Source organism: Chiroxiphia lanceolata, chromosome 8 (genome assembly GCF_009829145.1).
Source record: "Chiroxiphia lanceolata isolate bChiLan1 chromosome 8, bChiLan1.pri, whole genome shotgun sequence".
NCBI classification, from domain to species: domain Eukaryota; kingdom Metazoa; phylum Chordata; class Aves; order Passeriformes; family Pipridae; genus Chiroxiphia; species Chiroxiphia lanceolata.
In genome coordinates, this window is record NC_045644.1 from 17,537,509 (window position 1) to 17,563,112 (window position 25,604).

Below are 25,604 nucleotides of genomic sequence, written 5' to 3' on the forward strand. Positions count from 1 at the left end.
TCTTTAAAGGAAGTTCACATCTTGGCCTCTGTAAAGTTCTTAAAAACTTAGGAAAGAAGTCTGAGCTGCCAAGAGCAGCCAGCCCTCAAGCCACCTCCCTGCCACTGTTAGATAAATCCCACCTCTTACTTAGTACTTGAGTAAATTGTAAAACAAAGTTACAGGTTTTTTACTGGGTTTGATTAAAAAAAAAAAAATCTCATTCTCAGCAAGTCAGTACTTACTATTTGGGGCACAAGACAACTCCAGTTACTCAAGCCAAGGGAGATGCCAAGTCCTGTTAGGAAAAGCAGACACTTCTCTCTTTGCTTTAGAAGAAGCAGGACAACCTTCACAATGCTGCCAGCCAGGGCATCATGTCCCATTTCATAGACTGATAGAACAATTTGGGCTGGAAGGGATCTTTAAACATCATCTAGTCCAACCCCCTGCAAAGAGCAGGGACATCTTCAACTAGACCAAATTGCTCAGAGCCCTGTTCAGCCTGACCTTGAATGTTTCCAGGGATGGGACATCTACCACCTCTCTGGGCAACCTGTGGCATGTTTCACCACCCTCATTGTAAAAAACTTATTCCTTATATCCAATCTAAATCAATCCTCTTTTACTTTAAAATCACTTCCCCTTGTCCTATCACAATAGGCCTTGATAAAAATTCTGGCAAGATCTTACAGTACTGAAAGGCCCCAATGAGGCGTTCCTGGAGCCTTCTCTACTTCAGGCTGAACTCAGCTCTCCCAGCACTTCCTCATAGGAGAAATGCTCCAGCCCTCTGATCATCTTTGTAGCCCTCTCTGGACCCACTCCAAAGGTCCATGTTCGTCCTGTGCCGAGGACTCCCAAGCAGAACACAGAACTGCAGGTGGGAGAGAGCAGAGCAGAGAGGCATTCCATGCTGTATTCACACACCAAACATATTTTGCTTCTTCTCCAGTTAGAGCATAATTCTGGAGGTAAGGCCATAAATGACAAACTACTGTATGCATATACATATTTATATATATATATATATGTGTGTGTGTGTGTGTGTGTGTGTTACTCCCCCATACCTATAATAAAATGGTCACAAAGTCAACAAATAAAATAATAACATAAAGGAAAAATATCTCATTATTTGTTGAATGAAACAAAAGCTGTTGTGACTTACACCAGCATTATACAGAACTGTTAAGTCTACTGAGAACTTCCTCTATTCTGCTCAGTCCAGTTACCAAGAGCTCAGAGATGACCCAGTATTCTATGTGTTACGACTTCCACTTGTTGTCAGGTGCAAATAGAGAACCGGAATATTTGCAGTAAAGCTCACTCAAGTATCTTGAGTACAGTAGCTTATGTAATTTTTATATTAGTTTAATCACACGAAAAACTTCAGTCAACGTTTGGAAGAGCTCTGAAAATGCTCTGCTGATCATAAATCTATTATGATTGGTTTTTTGGCAGCCAGATCAGGTTTACTGAGGCACTGAAGGAAGGAAAGGCAAGAGGCAGCAAAATGAACACATGCACAGACAACAATTCCAGAACAGGCCATAAAGAAGGAAATGATGCAGTAAAGATGATGTGACGTGGAGAATGCTCAGGCCTAGGTGACACAGCTGTTACACTGCAACTGAAACACCCCGTGCTGAGCACACATTCAGTGTAACCTTGGGCTCTTCATTCCCATCTCTGGTAACCATCTAATGTTACTGCTTGGTTTTAAGTGCTGCAGGACACAGATGGCCTTCAGGATTTAAATCTGGCAGGTCAAGTCAGTCACTCCTACTGTAACACAAATCCAAGATATCTCCTAGCAATTGACAGATCCTGGGATCTTCATTGTAGCCATTGATCACAAAATGGAATGGGAAGCAGATTTTTTTTTTTACTGCACTATTATCTCTTCACAGGCCATTGAAGGTAAGCTTCATCAACTGGTTTCCAGTTGTACAAAGACGTGTTTAAAACTTAAGAAACCATAAGAGCTAGACTATGAAGGCATGTGTTCTTAGAAACACTTTTAATAAAAAAGGAATGCACATGTATAAGTGAAAATTTCCATGTTAGAAATGTTCCATTGACTTTGCACTAATTCCAGGAGACCTAAGGCCAGGTAAAGAGTCAGTCTCCTGGCCAGAAGCCCAGCATGACCTTTCAGATGTGGTGAACTAACATTCAGCAGTCTCATTCACACAGTTTTCCTCACTTGAACAGCAGAGGAATAATTCTTCTCCAGGCTAAACAAAGTAGTAAGGGAGGAACTGGGCTGGAGGGTGGAGGAAGACTCAACACTGCATAAAGAAGAGGCTCCTGTTGACAGTTGTTTCAGTCCTCAAGCTTGAGTCTTAGCTTTTTTGCAGGCTGGCACTGTTGTTTCTTCCTCCTCAACCTTGCGAAGCTTCTTCACTGTGTACACCACCCCACAGGCAGTCTTCCGAGTTTCTGGAATATACAAGCAGAAGCTGCAGTACCTCAAATAAAATGACACTAATGCATTTAAGGCATGCTCAGTTCAGATGTCCATACCCCAAAGTACAGTTCAACATGTTGAACAGCCAGCCAGTCAGCATACACAGCACGGAAGCAACTGCAGGGGCAGGAGCTGGGGATTCACTGCATTATAGAATAGGGAAACTACGGGGGGATATATAATCGTGGATGTAGATTTACAGCAAACAAAGAAAAACTGAGGTCTGCAGGGACTGAAGGGCTGCAGAGACACAAACCCATAGGAAACCAGGCTTAATCAGTTCAGTAGTCACAGAAGGACACATTCTTGAAGCATTGTCAAAAGCATTTCTGAGCCAAAAAATACCGTTCTTAAAAAAGTATAAAAAAATGCATTCACATACCCCAGGACTCCTAAACAGACTATGCTGGCAAAGCTATACTGCCAGAGGATCCCCTACATACCCAACAAGTGGCTTTATGGTATTCAAGAATTTTATTTACCGAACCCTCAACATTACCATAAACTACTAGTGTGTGATGTTACCAAAATCCTCATGTTTGCCAAACAACCTGGTGAAGGCCAATCCAACTTCATAATGACTGGTGGGAGGCTTCTCTGCAAAATTTGAAGGTAGAAGAAATTCCCTACAAATAGTCTGTTAGCAAAGAGGCTCTGAAATAACCTTGCCAAAATATATTGACTTATTCTGGGCTAGAATTCTTTAGGGGACAGGGAAACAACATCTGCTATTTAATTTCACAGATAAGATAGATAAGATAGATGAGGGTCTTGAGAAATTCTACATAAACTTGACAAAAATTCTTTCAACACACTCTCTGTCTCTATGCAGATGAGCAGCAGGCTGGAGGAGGACCCTGCTCACAGGAATGCCCTCACCAAGAGATCAAAGCTACCTGCTGCAAATTACAGCAGGTTCAAGCCCCACTTCTACTGAAAAAAGAGATGCAACCCAAATCTTACTGTGCATTTGCACCTTAGAGCAACTCAAGTTGTTGGGAAGGTGACTAGAAGTCACACCGACCCAACAAACCTTGACAGAGGCCAAAATTAAAGAGATGACTACTCAGAAAGTTAAACTGCCATCAGAATAAACAACAAAAATCAAGAAACTAAGAACCTGTTCTGAAACAGGGGACAGTTTCACTATGAAGCACAGCAGGTAGGTCCCTATTTTGGCTAAACCATTTATGACTCGTTAATGTGGTTAAGCGAGTGCTCCAGCACAGACAGCACCACCAGTTCCCCCACTGATTTGCTAACATGGTTATCTGGGAAAAAAAAACAACCCTTGCCACACAAGCTCCTCTTCATTCATTGGACAAGGGAGCTAAAACCCTAACCTGACTTGTTTTGTAAGGTCTCAGACCTTTTGGAAAATATGCATTAAGAGGAATTTATTTTAGCAAATGCACATGTTACTTAGAGGAGCTTACAAGTGCTCACCTCCATGAAGCATGGTGGCTCTGCAGTTGGTGGACACGGCTGCCTTCGCTTCGCTTTCCGACAGGCCAAACAGCAAACCTCTGTCAGCATTGCTCAGGATCAAAATGCACAGAAAGGAGCAAACAGAATAGGGAAGTCTCTCGGCACATAGGTTTGCTTACTCTACAAATAACTGGGAATTAGCAAAGCTGTAATTCAAAGTGACATTTTGCATAAGGTTACCCAGAGGCAGGGAACTGAGGCACCCAATTCTCCGGGCTGCAGTTCCCCAGCAGCCCTCCTGGCAACGTTGCTTTTTACCAGGCAAGAAACTGCACTTTTGAAAAGTCTGTCAATGCAGGAACATTTTAGATATGAATAATCAAGCAAAAACAATCACCCCGTGGAAAATTTCAGTTTTGGGGAAAGGGCACTGTCTGATGCAAAAGCATCATGCTGAAAAGTTTCCAGCCACCTTCGGCAGGGATGACACCAGATGAGGTGTGTTAATTTGGGTTGAGCCTGGCTGCTCATTTTAAGAGGGAAGAAAATGTTGCGCATAAAATCCTTCCGGGCCACACAACCTCCCACACAGTTCTCATGACTCAGAGCATGCTCCTTCCCTTCGAGGGACAGTCCAAAGATGTGCTTGTGGGGTGGGGAGAGTAATAAAAATGCATCTGAATTCCTAAAAGAAGGGAAGGAAAGACACTCTCCTTGGTTTCCAGAACACAACCACTTATTTAACATTACATATGTAATTAAGGACTGGAAAATTCAGAAGTAATCAGCACTCAGATAGGAACTTCTTGTAACTTTACATAAATACAATTTTATAGCTTTTGCTACCAAATATGTGGCACTTTGGAGATCCTAAGTAATAATTTCTTGTTTGGTTTGCAGGGTCCATAGACTTGTATGTTTTTTATTCATTTCTCCATTTTCACCCACACAGCATCAATGTATATCACAACAAAACATACCTGTAGCTGAACACAGACATTACTATCTGCAGTGACTACTCATGCCACCCCATGACCAAGATCTGTTGCTCCTTCCACACACACACAGAGCCCTGATTCATTGAAGTGGTCACCAACAAGTATCACTGTATAAAGTTCAAGGACTGTAAAGGATGAAAGAATTTCAAAACCACTTTGAACTTTCAAGTGTTACTACTAACTGTTGTCTTTGACTGGTGAAAAGGATACAGATTAGCCACGTCATAAGGACCTCGTAGTTCTAGAGGCTAAAAGAAAACAAAGAAGTTTGAATATGTGCATACCCTTGCTTGCAGGCTGACAGAGTGAGCAAGCAGGACAAGGCTATCAGGAAGGCAAGATTAAATTCTACATTATAACAAGCTGCTGGAGATACACTAGGAAATCAAACAAATACCACTGTTTTGGCAGAGTCCCCAGCTGGGAAAAAACTGTCATGGAAAATATCGCAGCAGCAACAAAAACCCCCCAGAAGCCCCAACAAAACAACAACAACAAAAAAAATCCCCAAACCCATAATACAATTCTTTGGTAAAGCATATTGATTAAAAAACCCCTGAAGATGGCAATCATATTTAAACTTACAATTTTTATAGGTTTAGTTTTTAATTAAAGCCGTATTTTAAGTCAGAGATAAATATTCAAATTGTTCTGACTTAAAAAAATCTGAGACTTACCCTTTCAGCTGCACTAGATATAACTATGTTCTGGGAAACAAAAGAACACAAACATTCATCTGTCAGACAGCATCAAGAAATGAAAAAAAAATCAGCAAACAGCACAGACTTTATGAGCATTAACTAAGTTCAGGCTCAGAGCTCAATTAAATATAAGAGTATCTGAGGCCCTCAGATGAAGTGAACTCTAGCAGGGTGGGATCTTAATTCGAGGACATGATTAAACTCAGTTATTGCCCTGTCCCCTACACAGAGAGGGGCACTGGCACAAGCCCTCCCTTGCAGTTATAAACCTCTCACAGAGACATAGGAGTTGAGTAAGTACAGCACCTTTAAGAGGGACAGGCTAAGCAGTATAAATGTCAAGAGTGGTGCCATTAAGCAAGTACCTATCAGCCTGTATCACTCATAGTGGACTTCAAAGGGACCCTAAGGGTAAAGAAAAAAAATGTAGAGCTGCAGACACAGTGTTAAGAAGTGCCCCCTTTATTTACACCAGCTGAAAGATGCCCCATACAAACAACAACTCGCTCTGAGCTATAATGGAAATGGATTTAGGAGTCCAGGATCCCCCAAAAGCAGCTTACAGATAGTGCCTTTATACAGTGCTCCTGAATTTTCAGCCTACTCTGTTGCAGTACAACTTGATACTAAGCTCAGCATTCACGTTGGCCTTAATCAGATGCACAGTGGTTCAGAAAATCTATCTACATCTAACCAGTGGCTGCCAATTTGTGCCATACACTCATTTCCCTCAACACTGGCACCCCTATGAAAATTGCCAGGTCGAAAGAAATCCTTCTCCCTTCACTCCTAAAAGGTTTCTGCAAAATAGGTATGTGAGTACACAGGGGCTGGCAGACACCACAGCTCAGCTGCCAGAGCTTTTCTAAAGTTAAACCTCCAAGGATGCTCACCCAAGGGGAGACTGTTTTCCACAGGTAGAAACTCTGCAGTAGCAAAACTGCCTTGCACCTTTTATTACACTGAATAAAAAGCTTTGGGAATTCTTGCCTGAGTGGGTGGGAATGAGAATTGTACTGAGGCAGCAAAAGGCTTTCCCTCTCTGACGTCAGTACCACCAACACATCATGCCACCTCCACTTTCAAGGTGGGGCTTTAGATCCCTTCCTCACACTGCTATGCTTGTCCTGCCACCTCCACAGCATAAAGAGAAGGGCAGACACTGGAAGAAAATGCCCTGTGCGCAACTGGAACTCAACATGTGAAAGCTACATGAAAATGACTGTGTGTTCACACTGTGCCCAAGGTTTCCTTGCGTGCTGAGGAGAAGAAGGGACAGACAATTCTGCCTCACCATAAGGAAAGCCAGAAGCGATACATACATCACAGTGACTTAACAGCACACGTCCTGATGGTGCCTAGGACATTTCTTTCTGCATAGTTCACCTTTAAATTGACTGCACTATGGATCCCAAGGGTGCTTTTGAGCTTCAGTGGTGCTGACTGCAAGAGTTTGCTGGGAAAATTCAAGTCTCCTGCTCTGAGCTGTAGCAACTAACGCCTGTGTCCCAGGCTCAGGGAAGCTCCCAGAGCAGCTGTGCAAGATCTTGAACCAGCATGGGATTGTGGTTCACCACTGTGCATGGGAGATATGCTCTGCCTGGTTCAAAGGCAACTGGCTTCCATTAGAGGATGGGTAAGACAGGAGAAGGAGACAAGAGCAGACAAGAAAAGCAATGCTAGCAAGCAAAAAGAGAAGCAGGCAAAGGCAAATCTAAGGGAAGGGCTAAAGGGAAAAACTCAAAGGCAAAACACTATCTCCCCAGGTAAAGGAGACAGCAGCTGTTCAGAACACTGCTCCAGGCAGCACTCCGACTCAGTTACCAAAACACAGGAGGTGAGGGACTGTGGCTATGCACACCTTCTGACTAGCAAGGCAGGCAGATCCCTTCTTCATCCCCTGCACACTTTAACATGTTTTAAGGACTGTGTGCAATGCGGACACCAGCAAATTTCTGGAAGTTTCTCTGCCCTGCTACAACAGAGGAAGAACAAAAGGATCCAAAAGTTTCTGCAAGTTCAGCAACTAAATGTTACAGAAGGCAAGAGTTGGGTGCCAGGTGCCAATGCAAGTAGTCTATGGACCAGCCATCTCCTGTCTCATTAAAAAAAAAAATTAAAAAGCACCTTTACCTGACTGATGGAAGCAAACTGTCAGTAAGGGCTAACAACCAGCTCTGCTGGCTACAGATTGACAGGTGCAGAATAAAAGGGCATCATGCAAGCCTGAGCATCTGAACATCTCACTTGCCCTGTTTGTGACATAACTCAACTGGTCCTCTCCAATCAACAACCATGTGAGAAGCACACCTTGAACTGCACAGAGGAAAGAGAAGCACTGGTAAAAAACGAATGTCAAAGGAAAGGGACCTGCTGTGTATATAATTCATGTCCAAGTCAGTATTTTGTGCAATTAACTCCCAGAGCTGGGCTTCTCAGGAAAGGCTGTGCAAATACTTTATTCTGTAGCACAAGGGAATTAACCTGCTTGACCCACTCTGCTGTCCTATGAAAGTTGCCATGCCTGAGGGGAACTGAGGTAATGATGGATCTACTTTTAATTTGCCTTCCAAGCTCTATATCCCACTTCAGACCAGATTTGCAGGGTAAGGCCAATTTCAGCTTCTCTGGACTAGCTGTGGCAAAGGCCATTTCCAGTAAAGTTGGCAGGAGCTACAATTTCTTTTAACTTGGGTATGTATTATGATATGCTTCCCTATTAAAAAATCATGTCCTGAGAGGACCCAGCATGACAGACAGCTTAACTTGGTAGCCTGGGAGGAGGGAAGTTATGAAAGCAATGGATTACAGACATCTCAGCATTACTTCTTCCTTGGGTTTCAGTAGCATGGAAGAATGCAGTTGATCTGACTGCAGCAAAGCCTTGGCTGACAGCCAGCTAGCTGTTGGGTCTGTTTTGTACACAGGGAATTTACTAACCATTTAACAAAACAAGATTTCTACTTTTTTTCTTATCGTTTTCTATCCCCCCCATATTCAATATAACAAAAAAAGAGCTTTTGGTCAATCAGAAATATGAAATGGGGGATTTGAAAGAAATGCATGGATTTCAGTTCTAGTGCAAATCTTAGATCTCTGGAACTTTATTCTCTCCCCATCCCCTCCCACCTTTGTTTTGGGAATTGCACACCACAAAAAAAACATAGGTTGTTCTGAAAAAAGAATCTAACAGCTTGACAACTTAAGAAAGCAGGCAGTGGTGAAAGGCTGGAGGTATCTGGAGCTAGAATAATTGTGTCCTTGTGTTAGTAAGGCAAAGATGCCGTCACAGCTTCAGATACCCTGGCATCAAACTCATTTAAAATGGCTCAGTCTGTACAACTCTAGAAGAATTTGAACTGAATTAATTACCTAGTTTTCACTTTGAGAGCTTACCTTTCCTTTGCAGATCTGCATTAGGCTGATCGCATTGGAAATTGTGTATCTTCTCATTGTGGAGTCTTTGATGGCAGGCGTGTAAAGAAGTTCAAAGTAAATGCCTCGATCTATTGCCTTCACATGAAAGAGAGTAATCAAAAATCAAAAGGAGAGAAGCCTAACAATCTAACAACTGCTGTCTATTACTGATGTAGCTTATTCTCAGTTTAACTGTTTTATATATGAAAAAATTAAGGAGGAATTTTTCCAGCAAGAGCCCAGCATAGCATGAAAGGATCATAGAGGAAAGCTCCACTGTACATCAGGTATGTGTACTTGAATCTTGGGATGGCAGATAAATGAGGTTTAACAAACAAAGAATTACCAGCCACTTAGTTGTTGTAATTGGGTTTCCACTATCACAGAGATGAGGAAACAGGTAAACACTGCTGGTCAGAAACAACTCTTGAAACCTTGAGGACTCTACTCCTCTGGTCCCACGCCCTCCTGTAAGGAAGATCACCACTTCCCACAGTACCCATGTCTCACAGATGAAGAATTTGTCCTTGCATAAAAGCAGCAATCAAGACCCTTCTTCTCCTGTCTCACAGCATACTCTGGTATTTGTGACAATATTAAATAACACTGAGTCACAGAAGAGGTTCCAAATAGTAATACTGATTATATTTTCAGCTGCTTTAAAATCTTTGCTATCTGTCAAAGTACCTCACCAAAAGCCTACTATTCTTGTTTTTGCAAACAGAGAGAGGTTAAGCAACTTGCTATGGGGCACAGTGCACTAGAGATAAAGACACAATTTAGAGCTGGGAGTTCTTTGGTCCATGGCCTATAATATATTTGCCTGAAGTGATACTCTATGCTTTATACTCATATTATTAAAATATGCTGCAATGCTAATATTGTAAGAGAGTCCAGTAACTGAATACAGATAGAATTAATCCAGCTCCCATCCATGCATGACCTCTGCATGCAAGCACAACAGAAGCTATGTATACATCAAATGGTTTACGCAGAACTGGTCTCACATCTGCAAACAAGAGAAGCCGGACTTTATCAAAACCAAAACAGGTGATGGCAATACACCAATTTCCAGTCAAGTAGATTTTTAACCTCATCCCCATCACTTCAGCTGCCTGCCAATCTCTCTGTCTGGCATTGTAGCAACCCAAACTGACTGCCCTGGGATGCACAAAACCAGTCCAACAGACAGAATGCCTTGCAGCTGGGAGTGTGAAAGATAAGAAGTAGCTTGTAAGGAAAACATCTCCCAACACAGGGCTCCAAGAGCCACACAGCTCCTTACCTGGGTCATCTTCTGGAGTTTTAGGCAGCTAAGATACTCTCAAACAACATTTCATACAAAATTGTTATTCCAGGTGGAATGTTGAAGTTCTCAGTTTATAATAAAATCTGATGTAATATTTTTATTCTGTTTCAGAATTAATTCTAGCTAATTTTTCATTTTTATTCTAGGTCAAACTTTCTGAGAAAGGGAAGTAGGATTACTAGCCAATTCCCAATTTAAATTTTTAAGCATTAAGGACTACATCAGCCAAAAATGTCCATGTGGAATGAACCTGGACATATATTCAGAAGAAAAAACTAGTTCACCTAAGAGCATGTTCAGATTAAACTTTCTGGCAAGCCACCAAAGTAGACAGAACTGAATTAAAAAAATATTGGATCCATGTTGACAATCACCTTGTGTCCCACAGCAGATATTTAGCAATTTCACATTTGGTTCAATTACCAAGACATTCTTTTGTCTAAGTATGGATTCAACACAGTTGTCTTCCAAGTAACCAGCACATCATCTTTCTCCTAAATTAACACTGTCATTCATGTTTCTTGTCTTTTAAATCACGGGGCTGTTTATCTATTCTGACACAGCTGTACCACTTCTGGTTTGGGAAGCAGCTTAGTCAGCAATCACACCACATCTCATTGCTTGGCAGATTAGTGGCCTTAAGGCTCTGTTTCCATTCCTTGGAAACACCACTTCTGCCTTCTTAAGTGGGGGACAGGAGGAGAAAAAGAAAGAATATACATCACTGTGTATTAAATGCTGCAGTGGAGGCCCTGAAGTGAGGGACATCTGGAACAACACCATATATTATGCAAGAAAATAAAAGAACTGCTTGGATGGGAATGGTGGGAGGAAAGGAGTAGGGAATTCAACACAAATTCTGTATTTAATGTCAGTTCAGTCTAACAGCAAGAAAACAATTAGATGTAAATTTACCATATTCACAGGGGGCCTTCGGAAGTAGAATGGCAGCTTTTCTGTTACATTTATGCATACCAGATCCACATCTAGAGTTGTGCAAGCGATCTACAGCAAAGAGACAGGAACAGGTTATTAGATATGCCAAAGAAAATGCATAACCAACTCTAGGTGCATTAATGTTCTCTTTCATTTCTTAATCCAACAAACGTCTCTCCAAGGTCAGTTCAGTTTTAAAATTAAGAGGTACTATGCTATGCAGGTATGCCAATAGAACAGCAGGGCCACAAATGCACAGCCTGAGCATCTGAGGCTTAAACCTCAAGTCTTCCCTCACTCAGAGAGCTACTTTTTCAATAAAATAATGACCAACCCCAAAGCAAGGCTTACCGCTTTGTTTTTATCTGACAGAGGACATGCAGAAGCAATGCTGGCTTTTGACAAAAGAACTCACAGGTTCAACCTGTGACAGGAACAACCCCAGTTTACAAAGGGAACAACCCAGGAACTGTCCCCTACCCTATCATGCTCTACTTCCAGTGCAACACCTGTTTGTTTTCAGGATTAGTTATTTTTACCAAAAGCAACAAAAACTTAAAGAAAAGTAGAATTTTAGACAGTGACTGGTGGTGTTGCATGTCCAATACTGGAGACCGATCCACAGAGCCTCTCTTTCTTGGCTGGGTGGAGAATGTGCAGCTTTTTCTGAAAGCCACACCTCTGGTGGGGCCTGAAGATGGCACTGAAGGCTACAGTTTAAAAGTTTAGCTTTGAATTCATACCACAATTTGCAGGTTGTATTAAAGATGGAGGGAATGAATAAAGGGTGGAGATTCATCACACTGAGATACAGGGAAAATAACTGCACATGAAAGGGAGCCCTTAATTTACATTGACCTCATGCACACAAGGTATGTAGGAATTATATGTGCCTACCTGATAAAGATGATTACACAGGGCCAGACCAATGTCTGAAACCAGCGTTGTAACAAAGAAAATAAAATAGGCTGAAGAAATTGAAAAGGAATTTTCTGTGTGTAGGGGAACTCTCTGCTTTCAGAAACCTGCCAGCAACTGCTCCAAATACACCTGGGCCAGAAGCCAACCATTCATCCCTCCTCCCATCGACATGAAAGCAGTGGGGGTTGCGGGCAGTCCCAGGGCTGGGCTGCTCTGATGCAAGGCAGCCTATTGCTTTGCAAACTGCTCTTCTACCAGTCTGTTCACAGGGAATTTGGATGGAGATGAGAGCAGACACCCAGCTTTAGGAATGTTTCTTAGCTGTTGATAGCACTCCCTCCTAGACAAGACAGCCACAGCACACATGCAGTTAAACCACAAAGTTTTTGAAGTTAAAATATCTCTACCAGGCTGTTCAGACTAAACTTTATCAACTCTATTAGACAGGACACTGTTGGGAATCTATTGCATAGAATTAAACTTGCATGTGGAAGTTCAGCCCTACTACAGCCAGTTTTCCTCCTTGTCCTACATGAAATACAAACTACCAGACAGAGGTGATTTACAGGAACATGCACAGAACAAATATCTGTGAATCCTTGAAAGGATGTCAGTGAGGCCATAGAAAATACAGGAAGAGATAATGCTAAAAATGAAGGAAAGCAAAAACAGACATGAGAAGCATTCAAGCTTCCCTATGTCATGAGAAATCAAGCCTTCCTAATCACCTCCAGAAACACTGGAAAAGTCTTTTCCAGTTTGCAAATTAAGCACAGTTGGAGAGAGAGTGACTCAAATGCCAGGATATCTACAGGATTCCAGTGACCAGAACATTTCAGAAAATACCACCAAGGGAAAACAAAATTAAGAGTCATACCTCCCCCTGAGGAATTCCTGCACTGCATGGAAAACTGGAGAGGAGATTTCTCCAGACATTCTTATGTTCAGCCAATCTCTGGCTCACAAGTCACACATGCAGGCAACTTAAGGTTACCCTGCCTGCTGAAAGGAACTGAAGTGCAACAACTTCATACAGAAAATGACGTGCAGTGGTTGCATAGCCCAGCACCTGCCTGGCCATACTGTGGGCAAGAGCCCCATCTGCTGGGAAACTCTAGACAGCCCTAAATAAATAAATTTGCCACTGTTTGGATGCTCTGAAGCAAGCTTTGGCAATATTTTAGGAATAAACATTGAAATTTGGCTTTGCACTACATCCTGAAACTTACATGAGCAAGTTTTTTTAGATACTGGTGATCAGCTAATTGCTTACAAACAGCAAACAGAGCTAACTAATACAATTAACCTTTAGAAATCTTAAAAAGCAAAAGTTTTGAAAAGCAACAGGCACAGACCTTATTACTGGCACAGAGTGGGCATTCCTGTTGCAGCCCAAAACAATCCTTCTGGGAGACTTAAAGAAGAAGCCTGTTCTACAGTTGGCAAATATAGCTTCCTCATACCCTTGAGGTAATGCTGAGTTACCAAAAGACAATTTTAAAATATGAAGTTGATTTGTGACCCACTCTAGATGGCTTTATTCTTAACAGAGAAACATCCATGAGTCATAAGAGCCAAATGTAGGTGCTGAAACCCCATATGTGATGTCACTTGTGTCAGACTCCCTGTTGATACCTCTACAAAACTGACACAGCTCTCCACAGACAGTTTAGAAAATCTAAAATCTTAAAACAAAAGACACGCATTCAAACCTGCCCTGAACGTGAACACGTAAGGATGACGTCTTTCACCTCATGTGGTTTGCAAGGAACACGCTTGGGTTCCATCTCCAGCTCAAAGCGCTGCCAGCATGGAAGCAATGAAGATAGTCCCATTGACAATCCTGCTTCTGTCCTAACACACCTCATGGAGTCTCAGCTTAACCAGTCTCTATCTGCACTGGCCTGCCCAGAGCACAGCCATCCAGTTTGTGCCACAATGACTCACGTGGCTGAATCAGAGCAGAAAAGAGGATCTGTCTGAAAAATAACTTGGCAAAAACTCTGGTTACTGTTCAGCCAAAAGCAGGTTCCTCAAAGCAAACTGCCAGGCAGCTAGGCATACAAGCAGCCTCATCAGTAGAGCAGTCAGGGACCTGCAGAAATGAGTGTTTTTCATGCAGAAATATTTATGACAGCTTAAGCACCACCACAGCTGGATGTCCAACTACAGCAGGACTCATGATATGGCTGAAAATAAACAATAATCACCCTTAAATGAGAGCACATCCTTTCCCCTAAAAACAACACAGCATACCCCTGCTGATTATCTAACTTCAGGCACTTGTTTAAACATATGATAACTGATTGAGCTCACTTAAGAAGTGAGATTTTATGCTGTTGCCAGAGATCAAAAGAGAGAGGTGGAGAGTGGCTCCTAAAAGTATTTTACAACCGTTTGCTTCCACCACATCCCCAAGAGTCCTAGAATCTTGCACGGGAAATAAAATTCAGAAATTAGTTTTATTAAGCTGTAACTGTTATAATTAATGCTTGAATTCTTCTACTGAAAGATTCTTTAAATTTCACCTTCTTCTACAGCCTCTTGCTTTGTACTTTACTTGGACAAGTCTTCAAAAAGGAGGGGAAATAATTTAGAAAAACGAAACAGAATATAATTTTAATGTGGCAAAACAGGTACTCAACAGTACTGGAAAGTGGCTTTAACTTATTTAGAAAAGCCAACCACCAGACTCAGTTTTAAACTGACAAGTTCCCTTTGAAAGTAAATTCTCCAAAGAGACTCACAGTTGTTTTTGGTGTCCCTGTGCCTCCTTAACACTGCCTCACACAGCAAGCACACCTGCTTGCTAACAGAGATGGGATGTTTCCATCTACTCTCACAGTTCAGACTTAACTATATTTATGAGCTTACAACAGGTCAAACATCACAATATTGCGTTTTGTAAGAAAAAAATCTATTAAAAACATAATTTGCTTCAAAGTGCTCTACCTGATCAGAACACTGACATCAGCTGTTAACAAGTATTTGAGAACAATTTAAATAAAAATATGAGGGAAATGGAGGTGAACACCTATTGCCCAACAAGCCAAGCTGAGATCTCTCTGTCTCAGACAGTGTTTTAAAACTAGGATTTTTTCTGGTATGAAAGTTCTATTGAAGATATACCAGCTATGAATAAAGGCTGGAAAACAATAATATGCTTGGTGCTTTTAGTAATGGTTAAAGAATTACTGCACATCACTGTATTTAGAAGTATCAACTCTTGCTAATGTCTTCTCCAGTCAAATACCAGAAATAAAACAAACCAGTTCACTGTCAAACACACTGGCAACACCTTGTTTTTCTACCACAACAGAAATGACAGAGTATTGGGGGGCTTGTTCAAAATATCTGCATTTCTATTAATATAAACCAATGTGAGAAACAATGCTGTTGAGCTACGGTCACAAATTAGTCCTAACTAAGGTTTGAAAATTATTCACACCCACTATTTTCTCTCATACTGGGAGCGCTACCACTGCTACAAACATCAGCACCTGTTCAGTAACACCTTCAAAGACTCACCAATTTTGTGGAGGTAGTTTTCAGTTGCAAGTTTACTCTGAACAGTCAGGATAAAATCTGAGTGAGAAAATGACCGTCTGCCCTTCAAGTGTTTCCCCTGAGGCTGTTCTACTTTTGTAAAGCCTCAATGGTTTTCTCAGCAGGCAAAGTAACAGATGTATCATGAAATCACAGAAGTGAAGCTTCCCTCATTCAACTTGAGCACCCAAAACACTCAAAACAAAAACAGAAATCTCAGTCTGACAATGAAGCAAGGGCTACTGGGCTTAATCAGGCATATTTACTTTTGGAAATTTTACTTTATCTGTTTATAAGATGCTGTGACAACCAGAACTGGCTCTGTCTTGTAAGCTCCTGCTCCTCTTTTGATTTAAAATAAAGAAGGAAAAAGAAAAAGAAGAAAGATATCAGCTATTCTTTTGGACAAACTTTCAGGAGAGGACCTAGGACTAAAAGGAAGAAGGTAACTCTCAGAACCACATTAGTTCCACTTTAAAATCCTCCCCAGCATTTCAGAAACCTGGAACAATTAGCGCTAACAGAAGATCACAAATGTGTTTTGGGGAAGTTAGAGTCTGAGAAATTAAAGTTCAAGAGAGAATTTTTCTACATGATGATAATACACATATATCAAGGGAAAAAAAAGGATGTTTTCTCTCCTCATTAGAGTACAAGACACACAAAGGCAACCACAGTGCAGGGGCAGACAAGTCAATTCATCAGGTAGATGTTTCAGACTCTGACCTGTCACCTCAAGGCCTTGCAGCCTCCTGCAATCCCTCCCAACCTGCTCAGACTATTAACTGACCAGGCAGCCTATAATGCTTAATTAGCCCCATAAGGTCTTTATAAAATAGGAAATAAAATCAAAACAAAGCATGTAAATAAACTAGCTCAAGGCACTGAAAGTTATTGAATAAGCATTACAGATCAGATGATTGTACTTACATGGAACAGTTTCTCAGTCTTTGGAAATACTGCTATGATGTCATATAACCTTATATTTGCAGATGTTGATCTCTATAAAAGGAGCAAAAAATTACTACCTTTAATTCTGGCAGATATCAAAGCTATGCACAATGATTAAAACCAAACTAATGAGAAGAAAATTTCTCCTAGTACTAAAAGAAAGCCAATAATCATCCAATTACACAGTAGGTCTCTACTGTGAAGTCATTCATTCTCAATTTGAGCCTTATTGCCACCCACCTACTAAGGCACTTACACCTTTTGCTTCGATCATGTAACACTAAAACACAACCAGACACAAGGCTTGCTCGTGGTCTTCCTGTTTATGCACAGAAGTCCAGAAACTGAAGAAAAGAACCAAGGAACAGAACTACTGTTCCTTAAGAAATAAAAATTGGAAAATTGATTGCTAAATATACTTACCAAGAGATTACAGTGGGAAGGATCAGAAACAACAAGTGTTAGCCGGGTTAAGACTTTAATTCTTTTAGATGTCCCCTACAGAACAAGAAATAATATAAAAGACTTGAAAACCACCAAAGAAAAAATTTGTGGTGATTTGCACCCAGCCTGTTATAAAAAGAAAACAGTGCCTTGCTTATAGTCTTACTATACTAGTTTTCCAAAGTCTGTATTTACACTTCCCTAATTTATATTATCTCTGATATTATACTTGTCCTTACAAAGAATGACATTGTGTTTCCCTGAGTAAGGGTCAACAGAAAGAAAAAAGAAAGAAAGAAAGAAAGAAAAAAAATCATGCAGAAAACCTGAGTATGTTTTATTACTGCTATGATTCCCCAGGTAGGTCACTGCAAGTTCCTGAATTAATATCAGTGACCTGAAATACAGTCTTGTATTTTATTATATCCAAATTTTGCTCCATCAAACCCAGGACGTTATTTCCAAAACTCAAATTTCACGAATTGTACTGTAATTATTCAACTACAAGCAGATTCAAAATTCACACAAAGCAATCTTTAAAAATTTCCAAAATAATGAATAGGAACTACTCTAATGTGAGTGTACCATTCTTCCAAAGCTTGGTGTTTTTAATCATGAAACAATGGACAAATTTCTCCTTTCTGATTAACATCTAACATACAAAATCATATATACCAACACACCAAGGTAAAAAAATGTAACTCAGAATAGTAATACACAGATAGAATGTAACTAGACATACCTGTACAATAGGCAAAGATGGAAACAACTCTGAAGGAGATACCGGCTTGATGATTTCCTTAAAAGAGAACAGAACAAAGTTATTAAAAATGTGATGCATTAGGTTTACAAGTAAATAAAAGCCGTGTTCCAATCATGAGAAGAAATTTACCATGCTAACAAAGCTATTTCCCTGGGACAGTACATGAACAATATTAAAAATTAACCCAAGGGCAATAATACTAAATTATAAAATGGGAGTTTTGTTACAAATACAGAGGTTTGTACTTGTGTCTAGATATGCATTCTGCAGATAAAGCTATCTGGGAACATGCAATAAAGCAGTTGGTTTACTAGAGAAAATATAGTAAAAAAAATAACCCAAAGAAAAATTACCTGTTTCTTTTCTTTAAAATCGATGACATGATTAAGAGCAACTGCAGAATATCCCACTGAAAAACACACAATAAGAGTATTTTGTCCAGTAAACTAATGGAAACAAATCCAATCAAAAAATTGTTAAACACTCATTACTTAAAGGTCTTAAAATTAATAAATCAGGTGCATATTTAGCTTTCACATTATTTTTTTTAAAAGCTTGGTTCACCCAAGAAAGTGTTTTAAAATAAAAAAACCAAACAGTTTGCCTTTTAACATATCCCAGGCCTGACAACTTTTACTCAATGGCAGAGCTTTATGAACACGAATACTTGGGGTTGAGGTCCTCAAAGATCTGGCCGAGTTTGGCCCCCTTTATGACTTTCTTTATGGAAAATTGTCAAGTACATTCAGGACAGTTGTTAAAACTGCAGGCGACGCAGAGCTGGGAGAGACACAGCTATGGGAGAAAGCAAATATGAGGACTCAAAATGATGCCGACGAAACTGAAAGGTGTCGTTCAGAAGGGCTCTAAGGAAGATGGCACATTTAACAGGGGCATTTAAATCACCCCCAAACACTGGGCAGGCAGCACCTGGCTATACTGCAGGAAAAGAGCCGGGTCAGAAGAAACCGCAGCCGGAAAAATTTGTCCGCGTTGGGAAAAAACACAACTGTTACGCTGGGATAAGCAGACACAGAGCCTGCGAAGCACACCACGAGCTTCCCCCGCTGCTCAGAGCCGGGCACTTGCAGAAAACTGTAGGCTGGGCAAGGAGAGCGCAGAGGCGCCAGGGAACACGCGCCCACGTGGGAGCGGACGGAGAGGGGTCGGCCGGCGTGGAGGGAAGGAAAGGCTCACCCCGGAGAGCCCGGCCGCGCCCACCCCAGCCCGCAGGCTCCGGCTGTGCTCCCTGAGCCCTGTGCTCGCGTCCCGAGCCCTCCGCCCGGACTCACAGTGCGCCGCGGCCTCCAGCAGGCTCTGCAGGGACTTCTTGTCGGGCCCCTGCGGCAGGTTCAGGTCGGCGAACCCGGCCATGCTCACGCCGGGGCGGGCGGGCCGATCGCGGGCACGGCGGCGGCGCACGGCGGCGGCACCGCCCCCCGGCCGCCCGCGGCAGCCTGGGCCGTGTAGTCCCGTCCCGTGCCGGGCCCGTGGGCCCGCCGGGCTGGCAGCACCCGCAGCATCGCAGCGGCCAAGGGAACGGGGGTCTCACGTGGCCGCGGGAGCGCTCCGGCCGGAGGTGCCCCGACACGGGGCTGCGATGGGCGGGGGAAAGGCCGTGGGATGAATTGCTCGGGTCGCAGGCGGGGTCTCCGCAGCCGGAGCGGCGCCGGCCGAGGCTCCCCGCGCTCCTCAGAGCCGCCGTGTGCCCACCAGGTGGAGCGGTAGCTTTGCTGCATTGGAGTGTTTATCGCCTCTGGTTGAGCTCCACCTGAACATTGTCAATAAAAAATAAAAGTAATCCTTTCTAGTTATTGCAAGGTCTTCTCTTTCCTACGTTAGTTGAAACACGTGAAACAAATATCCCCTGACATGCAGAAGGACTGAGGGAATCTCTAATCAGATGCAAGTTCACTGTGTGGCACTGCTACAAAAAGCACAAATGTTATTCTACCGTTGATAAATAGCACAGAATATGTAAAATACAAGTGGCAATTCTCACTAGATTTTTGTTTGTTTGTTTGGTGACTTAGAGCAGGTCTGTGATTCCCATCTGACTTCAGGTGGCCAGGCCAGGGGATGCCTGGCTTTCTCTTTCTTCAAACTGGGCTAAATGCACACCAGGGAAAGTCTACAGGGTATCCGGACCCCTGAATTCTTAATAAGGCAAAAATGCCTGTAACCCAGGCTAAGGCATCAATGCTGTCAAACCCTAGTACATCCCTCTGTATGGGGTCTGTCCTTGATGCAGCTTGTGCCAGCTGTGCACAGGGGACTCGCGAGGACCTGCGACTCATTTCTACAGAAGTGATCACACGGTGTACAAAGGATGGCTGAGAAACAACAGTGCCTTGGCATATTTCTGGCATTGCTGTCTGATGAGTTACAAAGACCTGGGATGGTGGTAGCAGAGAAGTTACTTATGGGCTGAAGACGCTGCACTAGGAGTTTGGAGCAGCTTTGAGGGTCAGTAGAAAACAGCCTGCCACATGTCTATGACAGGAAAAAAACACATCACTCTGTAAGGGAAAATAAACCAAACCAGCTGGTGAGCCATCTTTGTTCTTGACACACCTATAGCAGCATTTTGCTCTTGACAATACTGGGACAAGATATTTCAGTAAAGGAGCTCTCTTTTGATTTATCTGCATCTGTAAAGTGTTCGCCTATTACAATCAGATCAGCCACTACTGCTTCTTTGCCAGTCATTTGAACAAGCAGGACAGCCTGAGTGGTATTGCCAAAGTTTTTCTTTGATATGTCTAAAAATGGAAGAGCTCAAGGTATTACTCCAGGTTTTCTTTGACTCAGTGTACAATGGAACTTGATTTAATTTGTCTTAATGAATGTAAAAAGCAATCTATAAACATATATCAGTTATTTTTACTACAGCAGTGTTCAGAGACACCAAACAGGATTAAGCAGCTTTTGTTTCTGGCAATGTACAGGCAAAACAAACTTTTCCTCGAGGAATTAAAATGGAGACCTTTTAAACAGATCTTCATATGGAAAATCTGCAGAACCTATTATTACAGCAACCATTATTTGCTGTAATGATATAAGAATCTGAGTATGAAGCACTTCCAGCATGAGGTATCACGAATCATGTTCTCAGACCGGTGCACAACCTTATTTCCTATGGTATTACTTAGATATTGCTGCTTTTATTTAAGCCAGCCCCAGTGATCTACTTAGAACCTCCTAATGATCCTCACTGTTAAGCCACAAGCTTCTAACGTACTTTTTTCCATCAGTGTCCTGAAGTCCTCCTTGATGAAGACAGATCTCCTCACTCCAGGTGTTTTCTTTCTCAATACACCCACATCTCAAGACGTCCTTTCAGTAAATTTTGATGCAGAAACCCTAATGATTCTTCCAACAGGTTTTGAATGGGCAGCCCATGGTAGCAACTGTTAGGGTTTTTTTTGCTTTAGTTCTGCATTTAGCACTTTCAGGGAGCTAAAAGATCATTTAGTACTATCTGTCTTAGCAACTCAGTAACATGAATGTCACAGTCACTTTTATCATAACCGCATAACCTCAAAAAGCTCCTTTGTAAAGGTGCAGACTGAATCTTCAGGGTTGGGAGCTCTCATTTTCTGAGTGATACAGAATTTTTAGCATTAGTGTCATCTTAATTGTTTGTTTTCTTTTCAGATGCCAGCTTCCTGTTGCTAGCATTTGTTGGTTCTAAAAAAAGGGAAGACATCATTTCATATTTAAGTTGCACAGATGCAAGTATTTAGTTTGACAATGATAAGAAATGCCAAAGATGAGAAAGTTTACCTCTCTGTTTTACTCTCACAGAGTGATAATGATTTATCTTCACAAAGACAAGAAAAGGCAGAAAAGAAAACTGCAGCTGCAACATCTTTGCTAGAACTTAGACAAGAGTCTTATTTGTTAAACAACACATGCAGGGAATAAAAATCGAGGTTTCAGTAATCATTGTCCATGGAATTCTAGCCAGTCTCTGATAAAATATTCTAAATATTTTGACAACGTATTTCCCCAAGGCAGAAGAAATGTATACCTATATTTTATTTGTTGTTCCCAACAGCAAGTGATATATATATATATTGGTTTCTAAGAAAATAGATGAAAACAAAAGGAAACAAAAAAAATTGCAACAGACAAATGAAAATAACAGTTTAGAGAGATAAACTGGCTCAGGCAAGAAGGACAAAAAAGGGGATGATAGGAAAAAGAGCAAGAAAAATTTCTGATCTGTTTATTTTTTGCATTGCACGCTTGTGTTACCTTCCCGCCACGTACCCAAAATTGAATGGTTTAAGAAGGATAATGTAGCAGTGCCTTCAAGCTCTTATGCTAAGATGAGCAGGGCTGTTTTCTACAGGCAGCTGTGTGAGGAAAAGTGTTACCATGCCAGGTTGTCAGCGTTTCCTCCTCCACTGCTGAAGCTCTTGCACTGCATTCCTTGACCCATTTCAGTCAGGATCCTCCAAGCTAACACAGACCTTCTGTCTCAACAGACTCTGCAAGCATTAAGTCCTCCAGGGAGGGATGAAGCATCCAGGATCTAGTGCAAGTTCTTCAACACAAACACTTTGATAGATACAGTCTGGCCTCACTAAATCAACATGTGCCTGGGAAATTTTGTTTCCTTAGCCAGTTCTGATGACCTGTCTTACCTTATCTCACTAACATGGGGACAACAAATCGATACCAATACCTACTGTTATATTACACACTTAATATGAATGACAAATGCTGTAGATGTTATGTTATTTAGAACTATTTCTGGAGAAGGAGACAAAATAAAACAAAGAAGTTAATTGGTTTTTGAGAGGAAAAAATCAAAGTAAGAAGTTCTCTTGCCTTTTTTTTTTTTAATCTGAAACATTTCTATATAGTAACAGTGAAATATCACAGTTGATATTTGCAAATAAAGTACATTATTACATATTAACAAAATAGTTTACCTTCAATAAGTGAAGAAAGAATGAGTGACAAGGGCCTTAGCACAGACTTGGAGGTTTACAGACATATTAAGAAGCTTTTATGCATAGAAAGCCTAAATCACTCAAAAGGACAGGACTTGACTAAGCTCAGCCAGCAAAAAAAATTATTTGATTATATTTATTGAAGCCTAATGGAAGGTGAAAAAGTAATTTCTTGGGGAGAGAACAAATGTCAGCTTGTTATTCTTAACACCTAATTGGACATTTATTTCACTTCTGTATGCTGTCTGGAACAACATGTTAGAATTTGTAAATAGGATCACTGAAGACAAAAGCAGGATGTACCCTTGGAAACATCAAGCCCTACCTTCATGTATCATTGTTTTAAGTACCTAGACTAGCTGTCATCTCATGGAATGATGGATGCTCTCTACTTTCACAGACACAGAGGATGTCAGCCCTCAGGGAAAGCATCTCTCCAGATTCAGCCCAGCCCTGGAAACTGAAATGTTATTTTAGATGTGTCCTAGAGAAAAGCTTTCAAGAAACATATTTTAGAGAGGTATCAGGTGCTTCATCTTTCCAAGGTTTCACATTTTCTCTGCAATAGTACATAAATCCCTTTTTATAATGGTACATAAATCGACTTAAATTTATTTGTTTCTTCAAAGATAAGATTATGAGAGTAAATACAAAGAACGGTAACATATGGCCCTTGAGAAGGAAAGACATCAGGTGATTAACTTCTAATGAACTGTATGGGCATTTAAAGTGCAGAACAAAAGATGAGGCTAAATCCTTCTTTCAGATTGGAATGAGTAGGAGTACACACAAGTGATCCTGCACATCATCCACTGAGAATATTTAGAGAGTCACGTTCCAGAAATGTATTGAAAAGCTGTCAAGAAGAATAACTGATTTAATGAACTGTGTCAACACATTTGTAGGAAGCACCAGATTATAATTTGCTCTGCCTCAGAGACATTTTAAGCAACTGAAAAATTGCTTTTACTGGGAGTATTATATTGTACAATATTATTAACTTTTATGATATGAACCTATTCTGAACAAAATTTACTCGATTCCTAACTCCTTAGCTGTACTTCAGACACTATTTTTAAAAAATGCATTCAGTCATTGAGGAAACATTCTCCTTTCTCCAAGTTTTGCCTTAATGCTTTAACTTATTTTAATGTACCCTTGCCATTTCTAAAGAACTTTTTCTTCCTAATATTTCCTTAACTGAGGAAGACAGAAAAAGGACTTGCTTCGTCACCGGGAGGGGTAACTCACCTGAAGCTCAAGGCTCATGAACACATTCTCCGTGGTTAAACAAGGAAAGCTTTTATTGTGATTAGACACAATGGAGCAACTAATGAAGTTTAGGAAAATACGTGACTGAATAGGAAAACACTTTCAACTTGGTAAAGGTCAAAGAGCTGCCCAACTAGATTTCATCCTTAACTTGTGAAACTTGCTTATTTTATTATCTTAGTCAAATCAAGATGTGGGGGTGGAAGGGAGAGCCAGCAACCAAATTCCCAAACCTGCTCGCTGCCTGCTGAGTTTCTGACCATTGGAGGCTCTGCTATGCTCAACTTGTGTCAGGCACAGCTGACCCCAACCCCTCAGTCCTAGGCATACTCATGTATGGGCCAATGCAGTCACGCATGTTGGAAAGCCCCAAGACATTCCGTGAGCCAAGTATGGAACCCTCACTTGTTATGGATTTATGTTTCAGTGGTGCCTATGACTGTCAATTGAGGGGTTTTTTTTCCAATTGCTAGATGCTTATTGGGCCTGTCTTAAAAGAAGATTTTAAACTCTGTATGATGTGAGATCATGCTGTAGACTCTCTTACTACTGGGTCTCACACATAGTTTTGCCTTCTGACTGGTGCATACTTAAATAATACTTGCTATATTGTTGCTACCTGCAAGATCCCCCTTCATTCAAACATAACTGACATTGGTTACTGATCCATCTGGGATCAATTGTCCTCCTTTCATTTCCTCTCCTTCTCTAGTGCATCTGGCTTCTGTCTCTTGTAGAAAATACAAGAGAATGTTCAGGAGCAGGTGTTTCCTGTTTTTAATCCTTATGTCTAGCATGTTACTATACCAAGAGGTGTAATCTTCTGCTGGCATCCCATGGGTAACTGACAATTCAAACAGTTAGCTTTCACCCCACTTGGAGGCAAGACTGTGACTTAAAGAATTGAGAAAGCTAGTGAGTCTCAGAGTTCAGGGAACATGCAAGAAAAGTAGGTAATTCAAAGCAATGGGAGTTTGTTGTTTTTAACTTTACTGAAGCGATTAAACATGGAACAGTGAATAAATTGAAAATAATGGTATATAAATATTAATAAAAGAGAAAATATAGGTGATGGGATTCACATCAACTTAATACGAAAGAGAATCCGCAAGCTCGAAGATACAAAGAAGTACTTCAGCGCTGACCTGTTGTTGGGGGGTAGATCTTAAAAGAACGGCCACTATTAACTCTAGCAGTTAATAGAATCTTTCTGCACGGATATGCCGGTAGCGCGGGCAGAGGCGCTCCCGAAGCAGCCGATCCCGCCGCAGAGCCGCGCTGGAGCCGAGAGGCTCGCACCGCTCTGCGCCGGGGCAGCTCAGCCTGCGGGAGCCTCTGCTCCAGCCGCGGCCAGCTGCCCGCAGCTTCTCGGGTGCGACCCGTATACATATATGCATAGGTACATACATACATACACAGGGGGTTCCCAGAGCGCCCCTCGACTGGGGCGGCCGCGGAGAAGCGGGAGGAGGGACCGGCGCCCCGGGTTGCGGTGAAGGGGCGCT

General features: G+C 41.5%; 2 protein-coding genes across 2 annotated transcripts; both read right to left on the minus strand.

The window, feature by feature from the left end:
• Window positions 1-1,334: 1,334 nt before the first annotated feature.
• RPP30 (ribonuclease P/MRP subunit p30) lies at window positions 1,335-19,264 on the minus strand. The gene is made up of 11 exons (XM_032694912.1): window positions 19,156-19,264; window positions 18,217-18,272; window positions 17,843-17,899; window positions 17,080-17,154; window positions 16,636-16,707; window positions 11,218-11,307; window positions 8,973-9,089; window positions 5,553-5,582; window positions 5,086-5,123; window positions 3,896-3,975; window positions 1,335-2,421 (listed from the first exon to the last, which is right to left on the minus strand). Exons 1-11 carry the CDS (start codon window positions 19,235-19,237, stop codon window positions 2,312-2,314), a joined length of 807 nt encoding a protein of 268 aa, XP_032550803.1. The 5' UTR covers window positions 19,238-19,264; the 3' UTR covers window positions 1,335-2,311.
• LOC116790237 (proline-rich protein 2-like) lies at window positions 19,240-25,488 on the minus strand. The gene is made up of 2 exons (XM_032695019.1): window positions 25,245-25,488; window positions 19,240-19,634 (listed from the first exon to the last, which is right to left on the minus strand). The coding sequence occupies exons 1-2, from the start codon at window positions 25,486-25,488 to the stop codon at window positions 19,240-19,242; spliced, it is 639 nt and encodes a 212-aa protein (XP_032550910.1).
• Between the last annotated feature and the right edge of the window lie 116 nt (window positions 25,489-25,604).